The 14,889-nt window shown below is 42.8% G+C and overlaps 1 protein-coding gene across 2 annotated transcripts in view; it reads left to right on the forward strand.

Annotated features, from left to right (window-relative positions):
- LOC121589542 (putative tyramine receptor 2) overlaps positions 1-14,889 on the forward strand; it is a 39,053-nt gene that overhangs the window by 14,799 nt on the left and 9,365 nt on the right. For both annotated transcript variants that reach the window (XM_041908538.1, XM_041908539.1), the window contains exons 2-3: positions 5,096-6,111; positions 9,120-9,222. In XM_041908538.1, the coding sequence (XP_041764472.1) occupies positions 5,280-6,111; positions 9,120-9,222 (935 nt within the window). In that variant the 5' untranslated portion in view covers positions 5,096-5,279. The remainder of the gene's footprint in view (positions 1-5,095; positions 6,112-9,119; positions 9,223-14,889) is intronic.

The raw sequence follows: 14,889 nt of genomic DNA on the forward strand, positions 1-14,889 counted from the left end.
ATAAAGCTCTTGAATTATTTGACATTAGTATTTTTTCGCCTGACATTTCCTTACGTAAGAAATCATAGATTATAGATTTTGTTTCAAATATGAAAGCGTCTAACTGCTGTCTATCAATTTGGCGATATCTTTGAATATAATATTCTGACACATCCCATAGTTAGAACCTGAAGCGCCACCAAGTGTTTGTGGAGTACGAACAGCACCACCCGATACCGATACCAAAGTGCACCGAACATGACAAACTTTTGACTGTTGTTGCCTGCTCTTACCGCCCTCAATGCACGCATTCACCGACGTTCTATTACTCGGTCGATCGTAACGATGCTAATAGCATAAATATTCAAACAATAAGGCCATCATTCCGCTACCGGCATTAAGCTGAGCCCTCCTTTGTCAGGTTTATTGCCGCTGAGTGGTGGAAAATTTGAAAACAATCTGCTAAAACCTGGCGGGCACGTTGCAAAGATGATATTCTGACGCAGGATGATCGTTTTAGCCTGTTTGCATCGAGAGTGGGTAATTAATTCGTTTTTTTTTCTTATTTACGCATGCACACCGTTTTGGAACAACACGTATACTCACACACATACACGCTTCCGTTGCTGTGCAGCGTTTCGAGCAAATATGCATGCTATTTAGAGCTTGTGCCGATGAACGAGCGATACCGGTTCGATTTGATTCATGCAAAGTAGGTTACAATGAAAATTTAATTCGTGATCTCGTGAGCGAAAATAAATTGGTTGCTGTGCATATTATTTTGACAGCATTGTGAACGAAACAGCCTCATTCAATTGTTAGGTTGATGTTTTATTTGTTTCACTACGGGTTTCGGATATGTCGGGCAGCTATGGTACGTTTTATCCATCGGTATGGCCTGCGGCAAGGTAGGCTTCAAAAATACACAGCAAACACATATTTTTTCTACGACTGTTACGCACGTTCCCGGAGGTATCGTACAGAACAAAAAGATTTCGTTTCACCTTGCCCTTTACATTGGCTGTTTTTATTTTAATTCAATTTTTTAATTTTTTTAATCTGTTGCCTTTCGCAAAACTGTTTGGATAGGAGCGCGTGACATGAACCAAGAGTTCTGATACCAGATTACACTTTTTGCATCATTCCCGTGATCGGTTTTCAAGAAGGACAAACAAGGCGACTGTTTTTTTTTGTTTTTGTCCATCTACCCTCGGTCCACGGTTTCAGATTAGTGAAAAATTTCGTATCAAAGAAAGAGCAATAGACTATTTTCAAAACAGGTTCGACAGTTTTTTGTTTCTGCTCGTTGGTAGAACCTCTTACTAGATGAAAGCAGAGACGATTGGAAAAGGATGAGACGATGGTATCAGTACATGCAATAATGAAATGTTTGGTGCATGTGTAGATGCTTATTGAACGAAGTTATTTTTGGCACCTGGGGCATACCGTCTACAAAGATGACGATCCTACGAAAACATTTTTAGTCGGTTCAATACATGTTGCAGTTTCAGTACAGTATTGCATATTTAGTATTTTTTCTAAAGAGTCGGTTATAATACCACGATCAAGACCATGAACATTTGACCTTACATGGTAAATTTAATAATTCATCAACAAAAGAGCAATTTGTATCAAATGAATCAAAATGTCACTTATGTCATATATTGAATAGCTTTGAGCTTAAAAACAGTACAGAAGTGATAACATCAATGCAACACTGTGTTGTTTTAGATGAAATGTTAAAATTTTCTCATGTTAAAATTCTCTGTAACACAGATATTTGGGATATCGTTCGTACTCTTGTGTATCGATAATTTAGTATTTCTTCAGGAAATCCTAGTCCGTCTTAAGCTCGTTTTAGTTCAGGAATGTAGCAACGTAATATGTTGAACTTCAGCCCTACACTATCCATAACTCACTAAGCAAGATGTACGTGATCAGAACTAGTATGCTAAAACACCTACACTGTATACCAATGCATCGGAAATTTCAAAAAAGCCATCACACGATGGCGTGAAAATGGCAGAATATTCTCGCCAATTGCTACGTTTTGCTGGGGCCAGCAAAAGTTTAACGTCAGTTTAGTTCTGCCCTGAACCGACCGCATGAAAGCCTACGCGAACTGAAAGGTTCCATCCGACGTTGGCGAGCATTTTATGTTTGTGAAAGCTCGAGCACGGTAGAATTAGTAATGTAGCAAGTTGTAAAGAACACAGCAAAACGGTGAGCTAGAAAAAAGCACAACACCAAGCACCTTTCGCGCGGCATTAGTTGCGTGATTGAGTTTCCGATGTGGAAGCTTTATGCACGGTTCATTCCTTCGTGCAGGCAGGGCGGCCTTTGAATGCAGACCCATAGGGCAAAGCGAGCGTATTGCGAACGAGTGTGTTTGTCTACTTTACTTCGATAAGGAACCCAGTTCAATCTGCACAAGTACATGTGGCACAACATTCCGTTCCGTACATATCTTGCCTGAAAGTACGAAACGGAATGTACGATAACAGCCGTATCGTCTCGCTGTTAATGGGAAAAACGGAAAATATCCGCATGTTCCGAAGTGGCTTGCTAAAGGGAAGGACGACAGTACGACCTGCGATAAGTAGGGATTATACAAGTTTTTTTGTTCAGCTGAAGTTTCTGCACGATGTTCCTGCACGTTGTGATGTCCGGCGAAAAAAAAATGCAAATAATCCATCGTGCATGGCAATATTTCATTGCAAAGAAGGAGCGACCTTATCACTGACCTGCTTCTTCTGTATTCTGTTTCGCTTTCGAAGGTAATGTCATAAAAGTTTTTTTTCCGATTTTAGTATTTTGTACAGAATCTTCGCAATTGTATTGATTTTATTGAACACTGCGTATCGAATACCATCGCGAGAACCTCGGCTCGGTTGAAGGGCCACACAATTATGCAAATCTTTTATATCGTGTGCACACCGTTTCGCCAGTCAAAGCAAAACAATCGTTTCGTACACCAGGCGGCATAGCATGATTGGGACCATCCTAGACCCTAAATTGCAGCCGTAGCATCTTATAGTGTGCGGTCTTCATCCTTTAGAAGCGGTCCAAGTCCCCGCGGGTGCGTTTGCAGGATTCCAATTTGAGCCGGCTTCCTCTCTGACCTCTTGCGGGTTCTCTCAACTCACCGCTATTGAATCATTCGCATCCATGTAAAGTCGTCTGAACCGTACCTTTTTTGCTTTTCTTTGTTTGGAAACAAGAAGAAAGGCGCGTTGACCGGTTAGTCTCTCTGTCTGGAAAATGATATTTATTCAAGCGGATTACACAGTCCGAGTACTCGTAAGCCCTGGTAACTGAGATTGGAAAATTGAGCCGCGCTTCGTCCGGATGGGTCGAAACGATCCCATGTAGCGGCTATATGCTACAACACATGGGGCTCGCATTTCCCGTAACATTTCCCAAGAAAGGGACTTTTATTGCAAACCGTAGGCAGCGCATTTCAACAAAAAATCACACGCGTAGATATTTCAATATTGAACCAAAGCCATTATCGGTCACTATGGAAAGGGATACGCTCATCTGAACTATGCTCGATAGGCGGCAACACACACAATTTAAGTGTTCGATTTCTTTACAACACCATGCACACAAAAGCCCTCCGTGCGAGCTCGAATCGTTTCAAGATTTGCGTGTTCGGCACCTACACTACCACACTACCATCGGCCCGTGTCGGCTCGGACAAAACTTTCACCAAAGTACGCCACCATCCATGCCAAGTCGGTCGGACAGGTTCATGAAAGGTAACATTTAATCCTCCCCGTTGTGCAAAACTTGCTACATTCCGGAAGTTTTGCGCCATTTGTTAAGCGAGCGCTCGCTTCCCCGGCATGCGCAAGGGGGCTGCTGTCAGCTCGGCGTATGAGATTTCGGACTCAAGAATTGATGAAAAAAGTTAGACTTTTCATCAAATGCAGCTAGCACAATCACAAAAAAGGTGTGCGTAATTTTGGGACCATTTCATTAATCTACATCCAAAGTTCCTTCATCACTGAGGGTGTTGCGTGTTGGTGTTACATTTAATTTCTTTCGCGCCTGTTATAGTGTGCCTCACTTTAATGGAATAAAAAGACTACCACAGGCGTCACGCATCAGTTAGCTGCGATGAGGTGCAAATAATTAATAGACATAAACATTGCGTTGCTATTGTGTTTTCCATTGCTATTCTTACACATAAGCTTCAATTGATTGAATATTTCAGTTGTACGCATGGGTCATAATCACATTATTGCTAACCTGGCAAAAGTAGAGGTGCACAAATCAAATACATTTAAATCACGCATTCATTATTGGTGTATTCAAGGCTAACGATTCCCGTGACTGATGAGTTTAACTGCTTTCTGCCAGTGTATAAATCTTTGGGAAAAATAGCTTTTGAATACTCTTTTTTCTACTACTTAAACTATCATTCCCTGTTATTATGAAGACCAGATTTTTGCAGAGCATTTATTTTATATTCAATAAAACAATAAAATTTAATTGTGAAGTTGTGCTAGTTTGTTCACTGGTAGATATAAATTGGCTATTGTAGTTAAATACTTGAAAAGTTTATTATGATTTTATGAATTTATAAATTACAGGGTTTACCAAGTCATTTTGCGATTTGTGCTGTACATTTTGTCTTTTACGCGACGTACTTTGGCACTTGGCCTATGTTTCGTACATTATTTTACACATTTTGACTCATTTCGTGTACAAAACCGGAAAGGGGATATTTTACAAAAAGGGGAGATGTTACAAGGATATGTCGCTTCACCAGAACTCGATTCATTTAATAAATCTTAAGCATTTTATAATCAACTCAAAAATAATTTTGTACAAAACAAAACATGCAGCATACTTCCTAAAATGACTGGAAAAACGGTATAAAGATGATAGACTTTCAGAATATATCATTTCTGATTTATAATTAGCACAAAGCATCTAATTTCTTCAGTGCAATTCAAAGCAATTTAGTATAAATTATGCATCCAAATATTTACCCACCTTTATTGTCTGATTGTGCATCCCTGCCTTTCACAGCGTCGTTACTGCTTCAACATGTTGACTAACTGATCATCACCATCACTCATCACCTTTATTATATGTTCCATTCCAGTTCTACTACTTACCGCTGCCGTGTAGCTAGCTGGTGGCAATCAGATTTATTAGCCCACCCTTCCGTTTTCGGAGCAGTCGATCGAGCTACTGCTGCTGCTGCTGCTGCCACTGATAATAATGACGATGACCTGTTCTCACAAATACTATCACCTGCGCCGTCTTCTTCACACACTTTGCAAAGAATGAGTCGCGTGCAATCGTTAGATGATCGAGATAGTAAGCGACGCTCGAGCACGAAATCTGCCACACTAACACCGCTGCACCTAGCAACGGTGGCCGCCCTGCCGGCCACGGTAACGGACGCAACCGGTCGGTTTGTGACGACATTCAACCACACGCACGCAGCCGTCCCCACGACCGCCACCAACTTCTTCGACCTGATCGACCCGCTCGAGCTCACGACGCGCTCCCGAAGCGTCCCCAGCCTAGCGGCCAGTGCTGCCAGCATTGGCAGTGCCGCTTCCCATGTGGTCGGCGGCCGAAGCCGTACGCTAGCGGCGCTGTCGGCTAACGTCAGTGAGCTGGTGGAAGCCGGTAGCGGGCGTGCGTACGATCCAGCGCTGTACGACGATGGTCGATCGCTGTTCGATCCGCTGGCGGCTGCGACGATCACCACAGTCAGCATCGGCAACACCACGGTCCAACCGGCAACCGTGTTCGGCCCGCGACCAGGCGTCACCGACGGAAGTGTGCTCATCGGTAGTGGCACCAGCGCGGCCACCACACTCGTGGTGGATCTGGTCGGCACCGTCGATCCGACTGCCCGCCAGCTTGAGCTGCCGAGCGCGATGGATGAACACTTCCTTATCGCCAACTGGCAGGACTGTGTCGTTGTGATACTGTTCTGCCTGCTAATCGTAGTGACTGTGATCGGTAACACGCTCGTCATACTGTCAGTGATCACGACACGCCGTCTACGCACCGTTACCAACTGCTTCGTTATGAGCCTGGCCGTGGCCGATTGGCTCGTCGGCATTTTCGTCATGCCGCCGGCCGTCGCCGTTCATCTGATGGGTAAGTATGGGAAGTGAACGCCCCATGCCTCCACGGCTGCAAATTGTTTGTTTGCATTGCAAACGAATTCGCAATTGATGGTCAGGTTTCATCGGCACCCGCTGGCTGCACCGGATCTCGTCTTACTTTTCGCCCCTGTGAAGACTCTGTGTTAGATCGTACCCGCTACGAATTGTGCGGTACGTGTGATTACTCGCGTACGTATGGTATCGTTAGGTAAACATTCGATATGACACACATTTAAGCAAACGTCAACAAAACTCTTATGGTACACAAACACTAATACGCTCACGCATTCATCCGTATCTGCCGGCCGGTACAAATCACTTACCGGTCTGACCGTCCCGCCCGATCGGTACCCTGGCCAGATTGGTAGCAAAAGTTGCTCTCTTCAATTGGAAGTTTTTCTCTACATTTCCAAAAACCCGTCCACTGCCAACCCACCATCTTGCGAAGCGGGCCTTCTGATTGCTTTGCCCGAATGTCGTTGACGTTCGCAAGTTTTGCCAGCGCGATCGTTTTCGGCAAACAGGGAACAACCATTTTATATCCTGCCGGTTAAACAGGGTCTCCGGCGACGGCAAACTTTGCAATTCGGGAGTTTTGCAGCACACAAAAAAAAGGTAAATAATAACAATAAACTCGTGCAGCGCTGCTTCCATCCATGCTGCTCGCACTAGGAGCATTCAGACGAGATTTCTATTTACAATTCCGTCCCGTCATGGTACTTGATGCTGGGATCGGAGGGAATGAATCCTTGAAGTGCTTGGGCACTGAACGTTGTTGTGGATGTTGTGGTTGTTTTGTTCGTGGCCACTACTGTGCCGTATCGCCGCCGTTCGCCGTGCATTTAAGATCATGGAAAAGACATCTCGATGACCCCTTCTTGCGGCCGCGCATCCCACTGAAGGGATGTGAAGTTGATAAATTGATTTACGGTATGGTTGCGAAATTTACGACGCTGTCAAACCGGTGCTCAATGTTTTCCGACAGTTTTATCGCTTGGCAGCGATCATAAAGGGCTTTCGCAAAACACGGCAAAAAACAGAAAACGGAAAAAAGTGTGCGCCCTTAGGCCGTTCGTCCAGAGCGGTAGTTTCATGTCTGGAAATATTGTTTATTGCACTTCCTTAATTCCTTTTCTTTAAACACGATAATAAACTCAAAAGGAAAACTATTTTTTGTTTACTACAATTGTTGACATAGCATTTCATCTTCAGGGTGAATTAAATCACACTAAACCGTTTGCGGGCTTGCTCATTCGTAAATCTTGACTCTGGTGCCGTCACGTCCGTTAGGCGCCGGATTTAACCCTCATTGTGAAATCACTATCAACCGTCCAACGTGTAGCATCGCTTGATGGATGTATCATGTTGGATGGGTTTCACTTCAATCGGCCGCATTGTGATTTCACAAGAGGCCTCCCCAGGATGGGCCGAGATTGGGAATGACCGTCGTAAATGTCGTATTATAAAGCCAAGTAGTGTGCTATTGATTTTATTTCTTTTTGCTGTACTATACGCCACACTTTGGGGTCACCACCACATCTAGCATGTTGCCGGTGCAGAGGGTTTACGGGATCATTAATTTAAGCAGCCATTTTGCACTGACATAAACATGTGATGGACATTTGGTACGCCGTTTTAAACCTGGCGGGTCGTATAAAATTCTTTTGACTTGTAAGTGGCTGAAGAATTTTCCCCGCATAAAAAAATCCAGTCAACGCGCTTGAATGTGGTTAGACGTGTACGTTCTTTCTTTTCCTTCGCTTTACAGCACTCATAAAAGCATTTATGCTTTCCAGCCGAAAAGGAAAGCCGCAGCAGCATTTTGTTTGAGAGAGCGGCTTGGCAGTGAGAAGCAAAATAGCAGTACTCCCCACTAAATGTGGTCGCTGTACGTTTTCTGTTTTTTTTTTCTAGCACCAGCAGCAATTACGTTCCAGCTTTTGTCTGTATTTACTGATGCTAATATAACTGCAACTCCATTTTTGGTTGCATTTCGGTAAACCACTAAAGCAGGACCGTACCCGCTCCACTCGCTGGACGGCTCGATTTGTTTAATTTTCTCTTGACCAATTCCAATTTCTTCTAATTATACACCCACTAATTTTCGCTGCTGGAAAAGTGAGTGCCCGGACGGTTCACATAAGCGCATACCGGTACTAAATTACATCCCTACCGTATCGTGTGTGTGTGTGTGTGCTCCCCATACCAGGTGCTATTAAATTTGCTCCGAAAGGGAGATTAACCAAACACAAGGGAGGAGGCCAAGTAATGGAACGACACGGGCAGTGGATTACAAAAGCACGGGTCCGCCGTTGCATTGATGCGCTTCGCATTTAATCTGCCCTACGGGCGATGCAGTCACGTACTGCCACCGGACGGCGCTGTGGAGAGTGCATTTATTTTGTTGTGCTTTGTTTTTTGCTTGCTGCCCTCTTCACTGTTGCTCCTTTTAATTTAATCCATTTCCCGTACCGAGGCAATCGTTTAGTGGAAACCAGTCCTTTTTGTGCTCCTTTTTTCTATGGCTATCCGACGTATCCGCTGCTACTTCTGCCATTCTCTCTCTCATAGTAATGCTTTTGCTAGGCAGGACTACATTTCATCACCCTGCTTGCAAGATTCTTTACCGTATCGAGCTGACTCGAACCATTGCCAACCGACGTTGGCAAGCCGCATCAGGATGGATGGGCGGGTATCATTAAGACATGATAGGTGATATTACTTTTAAAAGACAAACATTCCTTGTACTCCTGACGCTGGCGCTTGGGACGACTGGTGGCACTCGCTCCTGTTTAGCGAGTAACTCCTATGCCCTCCTCCCGTTCCCAAAGAAACGTGTCACCCATTTGCCGTTGCCATTAGCGCAACTTCCCCCGCGATGTTGCCACACTCGGTCGTCCAACAAGGGCTCCAATCAACATTTTTCACTTGTTTTTCTTGCCCTTCATTTTGTTCAACATTTTTATTCATTTCGGTTCTATTCCATTTTTTTCTTTACAGGCTCCTGGCAGCTCGGATGGATTCTGTGTGATATATGGATCTCATTAGACGTACTTCTATGTACAGCATCAATTCTTAGCCTTTGTGCCATTAGTATAGATAGGTATGTACTTGAGGTAGGACGTGTTTGAACGTATGTTTGCTCCATTTTTTTTTTCAAGGCCCGTTTGCTCAAGCTTGTGTGAGTGTGTGTGCAGTAAATCTAACCTTTTCATCTCGTACATTCCGACACCGTCCGGATCTAATGGACCGTTTTCGAAGCAAGTCGCTATTTGACGGAAAACACCCACCCCAGACGACTCCCATTTCGTCTTTCGTCTTATAATACCACACAAAATCCAGCTATTCTGCAACGAACACACCAGGTGCTTTACGGGCGCTTGTTAGCGAGGAACGCATTACCACGATGGCCGTTGTTTGGGGCGGGTATAACAAATCAGAAAGACTTTGACACTCGTGGGCTCGTATGACGATAAAAGGCAAGGGGAGCATCAGTCCCAACTGTGTATGATGGTTGCGGCCCCGATATTCTGACGTTTACGTTTGATATCCCCAAACGGTATGGATGGCAGGTGATACTTGCCACGGTACTACACTGATGCTTGGCCTGTTACGGTTGCTTTGAAGGCTATATATTATTACACCTGAAACTCATCGGGATTTTCCCGTCTCGTGACGATGACACGATTGCAAACAATGTAGTAGGTTTTGCGTGTCAATTGCGTTTTCCCTGGAATTTTCCCTGCTTTGGCACGAGCAGTAATATGGGCTCATGCTTTATGCTCGGCAAAGGCGACAGACACCCAGGGGAATTGTACCCGGCTGCACATAAAATAAACCCCAATACTATCTAAACGCTACGGGAACCACGTGGGAGCAATACTAGTATCGTTAATGGATGCAAAAAAAACATTTCCCCACACGATTTGGTGAGATATGATTGAGCGGAAAAGCAAAAAAAAAATCATATCTCCCAATCATCACCAGCCAGACGGGTTTGTGTACTATATGCTAGAACCGTAAAGAGGCGACGTTGCTGGGACACAGGAAAAACAACTTTCACACCCAAGCACATACACACACATCATATCACACCAAGATCGGCAAATGAAACAAACTGGGTAGCTGTGCAAACAAACAACCAGTCTGCCGGCAGCGTTCGGTGATAAACCCACCGATTGGTAAATTGCTGAGCCCATTATGATTCTGCCGATTGCCAGCCTGACCCAAAGCTACCAATCTGGGCGAATTCTTTCGCAAGGTTTCTTTGCGGTTCGAACAAATTGCTTCATCAGCAAAGTGGAAACGACGGGCTGGAATGGGGTCTGGAAAATTGGGCAGCTAAGCGACTCAAATCGGCACGATTGGCACACCCGATAACGGACCTAGCTTATAACTGCTGTGCGAACCCATGAGCGACTTTCTTCTCGATATGTGTGTTTGACTCGATGTGACGTTAATGTGTTGGATGGGTTCATAAGCAGCGATTAGAAAAGCAGTTGGGTAGAGGAACAAAAGGTGTGCCTGTGCGAGGGAAGGGATGTAGGTGGTACGTTCCGATCGTGGAATTGTTGCCGGTTATGCTTCATTAACACATTATTAACGCCTACCATATGCTGGGATTTGGAAGTAAATAAATAAATGAACGTGTCGGTGAATAGATACCGTTCCGATTGGAAATGTAACCCAACGGTGTTGCGTGACCGTCTAGATGCACAGTTTGGTATTTATTGCGGATCTATTTCATGTGGCCTTTTCAAGTCATTTATATTGACATGGGTACTATTCATATTTGAATATCAGAACAATGTTTTCGATTGGCAGTATATGCTTTAGCTGTTTATGATTAGGAGCATTTTTGTCTTTGAGATGTTATATGTTCCATTAATTTTAAAATAATTTGAAAAATATGACCTGTGCCATTTTACTTTCTATTTACCATAAAAGGTGTTTGAGCGGCCAAATGTAATACATTCATCTATGGTGATTCTTTTTTTTTTTTTATTCAGAAAGAACGGCTTCGGCCGTATTGCTTAATCTATGGTGATTCTATTGCAATGAAATTAATCTTGAAATTTGTTATGTGTTGTTACCGTTACATTTCATCTCTTTTCAATTAAAGCTGGTATGATGCCATGTTCATTTTTATGATATGCAAATACATTTAGTAAAGTAACCTATAACTTGGTCTAGGAATATAAAAAGCTTCACTTTTTAGCATCATCTATTTTTAGAAAGAGTTTTGAAATGTTTATACCGTGTTTCATTACATTATTAAAGTGCATTATGCTCAACTGCATTAGAATAGTACTGTAAGATAATGAGCTTCAGCTTTTTACAATTTTCCTTTATTTGCTTCGTTAAACTCTTATGGAACTTATGAGACTTTATAGACTCTATGGTTATGATTTGTTTTGGGACTAGTATCAGCTAATATAGACATTTTTACTATACCTATTTGAATACGGAATTCAGTTAAGAACATTTTTGCAAGTAATCGTTCAAGTATATTATTGTTTAACCGAATATATTGATAATAACATTTACAGCACATTCTTGACATAATATTGAAGAGTGAAAAATTGATCGAGAAAATCAATGACAAAATCATATAAATAAGATGTACGGTCTTTTCTTGACTGGCAGTCACTGCGTGTTCCTGCTATTTTCATACAAAGCATTATAGTACGCTTATTATATATTTGCTTACTACAATCGTATTCGAAACATTAAAGCCTCACATAATCAATTAAAAAAGTGAACAGAAGCGTACAACTTTGATGTGATTACAATTTCATACGCATTCTCTGCCATAGAAGAAAGGCTGGAAGGAAATTTTCACACAGTAAAAAACAAACACTGGTGATTCCAGCCCCGACAATAATATTCATGCATGGCTCATGCTAATGAAGCCTTCATTTTCGCCTCACTGTTTTCAATAACTGTTTTGGATCTATTTCTCACTACGCTTTGAACGTAGTTTTTGAGATTCCGATCTGCCGTAAACCGTAGCATAATCGCATGCTATAATGCTTGGCCGTAGCATCTTCATTCCAGTCCTGTATTCCATTCTGCCATTTCACGAATAAGCAGCAGACCCAGGCACCACCCATCTGGAGAATAAATTACATTCATATTACACCGCATAAACCACCACACTCCGTGCACCACCGGCGAGAGCGAAATGTTATGAATAATTTTCATCCACCAGCACATCCAGCAGCCCGACATTACATTCGAGATGAATGAATACCAATCTGATAGCTGAAGCGATGAAGCTCGGAAATGGGCCAGAAATTAAGGTGAAAAGAGCGAACATCCAGCCAAGGCCCAGCAGTTCTAGCCTGGTTAAATGCAGCAGGATTTGTCTAGATAGCACCATCACTACACCGTGCCTATAGCGCCGCATAGCGCCCCTGCGGCCATTCGGAAGTAAGAATACGGTACATCACAACGGCAGCAGTTACACCATCGTCTCAAGATTGGCCGTAGTGCCTGAGCTGTGAGTGTACCATCATCTTTGCATGGATGAGTTAAGATGAACCACCACCGTCGATGCTAACGATAGTAACGAGCGTGCGATAATGTGCGCCCTGGAAATGGGAAAGATACCACAAATTGATTTACATCGCACCGTTATATCGTTTACGCTCTCATCACATTTACAACCCTCCTGTTGAGCGACACTGGTGACCTTCGCCTCCATATACACGGGTTTTGGTTGTTAGAGAAACTACAACAAAAAACCCATCATAAGGCCAATAATATTAAAGACCTTTCCTTCAGGCACTCATGCTGAGAGCACTCAGGGAGAGGACAACACGGCGTTCGTTAGAATTTCGGTCATTTTAAGTTTCTGACAGTTTTCAGACAAGCCTCACCAGAAAATAAAAAACACTGGCTTACGGGAAAACAGTTTGTAAACTATATTTAAACCTCATACACAAGGCCAATCGAACGCATAATTCAATTAAAAAGTGTACTCCTGTACCAGAAAGCGTCGGTTTGTAAACTTGGCAATAATGACGGTGTCGTGCGAATGGATTCAGTTTGAAAGTTGGTTTCACTCACCTGTGCCAAAAGTCTGCAACAAATTTGTGAGGCACGACTAAACTTTCCTGCGCCAAAAGTGACTTGCATCCTTGTGTGACAGAGGGAACTTCGCGAAAAAGCGAACGCTAGTAGTGACACCCGGATCATTGTCTGGAATGTTGTTGTGTGTAGAATTAATCCCGCTTCTTATACTTTCAAATACACGCCACTCATGGAATTTCAGTAACCGCAACGAATGTTCGGTAGCATCCGCAGGCAGCAGACTAATTAATCAGCTTATCCGCTGTGTGAAAGCGCTTTACCAAAGACAGGGAGGTGGATTACACACGCCGTATGCGGTCGACGCGTTGCTGGCGGAAAATGGGGGAAAGAGGCGGTAAAATTTACACCAGTGAGGGGCCTGGTGAGATGTTTTGCACCCTCATTAGACGACGTCCGGGAAGAAACAATTCAATCACTGTACAGCGCCCTAAGCTTCTGTTGCAGAGATTTGCGAAACAAGACATCCGGTATGGTGGAATGTATTCCACTACCGTGTGCCGGTTGTGCGATGATGTTTCCTTGAGACGGAGTAAGCTTTAATAGCACTGCTAAATGGAGCTGGCACAGCTGGCTTTGGATGAATGCCCTGAATGCCTGCCAACTACTTAGTTGAAACACAGGTTATTCGTCTTACGAATACTTTAAAAAGGATCAGCGAACTGTTGTATTCAACAGTCGATAGAAATGGTCAAGCTAAAGCTTTTGGTGAACCAAATTTTGCGATTACTTCAAAGCATTTTCATAATTACTAAACGGAGCAATCGGAATTATTAGAACCAAATCACTTTCAGTCCTTTTGTCCTTTTGATTTTGTGAAATCGAGCGTGAGATTGTTTGATAATGAATTCAATCACTTACGCTTTAACAAAGGGATGAGGGAGTTGATATTTGGATTTATTTGCGCTGCTTTTGAAACATAACATCACAGAAAAGACTTTAGTGTAGTGAATACAAATCAAATGATTGGCGAAAGTCCGTTCAAATCGTAACCTACGTGTTTTATTGTCAGCCCACGTGTAAGCTCATCCTCGAGTGGTTCAAAGATGTCAGCAAAATTGAATAGCAACAACGTCGTTTCCATTGGGACATTCAATTCAAGTAAAACCATATTAGTGGAGGGTAATTAGCTATTGAGATAATTACCCATTTAATAAATGAGTTCCACTCTTTTGACGTTTGTGTAAAATCGTCCACACTCTTACACTGTCTTACCCATTTCAATGTAACTGGAGAATGACGGATTCACCGTGTTAAAATGTTCAATTCACTTTTGATCCGAGAGCTTGATTTATGTTAACCCGTGCGTTAACAATTTATTAATAATTGAAACTACATGACAATGGATTATAGAAACATTTTACTCATTTTTCGACATAAATCAGTTTTTCGTATGTTGTCATTTTACGATGAACAATATAATAAAATAAATATTGTAAAATAAAATAAATTTACATAAAATTGTCCGATGAATAAACAAACTAAATATAAGCAACATGACCACAACGGGGAAAAGAAATTAAGAGAGGTCCTTTAACGGGAACAGAAAATGGACAGGGATATATGGAAATCAAAAATGGTTACACGAAGACAGTGCACGCAAAAACGAATCATTATGACCACATGCAGAACAGCGTCACGGGATTAATAAAGTAGGACCAACACGGAGGGATCGTTT

Source organism: Anopheles merus, chromosome 2R (assembly GCF_017562075.2).
Source record: "Anopheles merus strain MAF chromosome 2R, AmerM5.1, whole genome shotgun sequence".
Classification (NCBI taxonomy): Eukaryota; Metazoa; Arthropoda; class Insecta; order Diptera; family Culicidae; genus Anopheles; species Anopheles merus.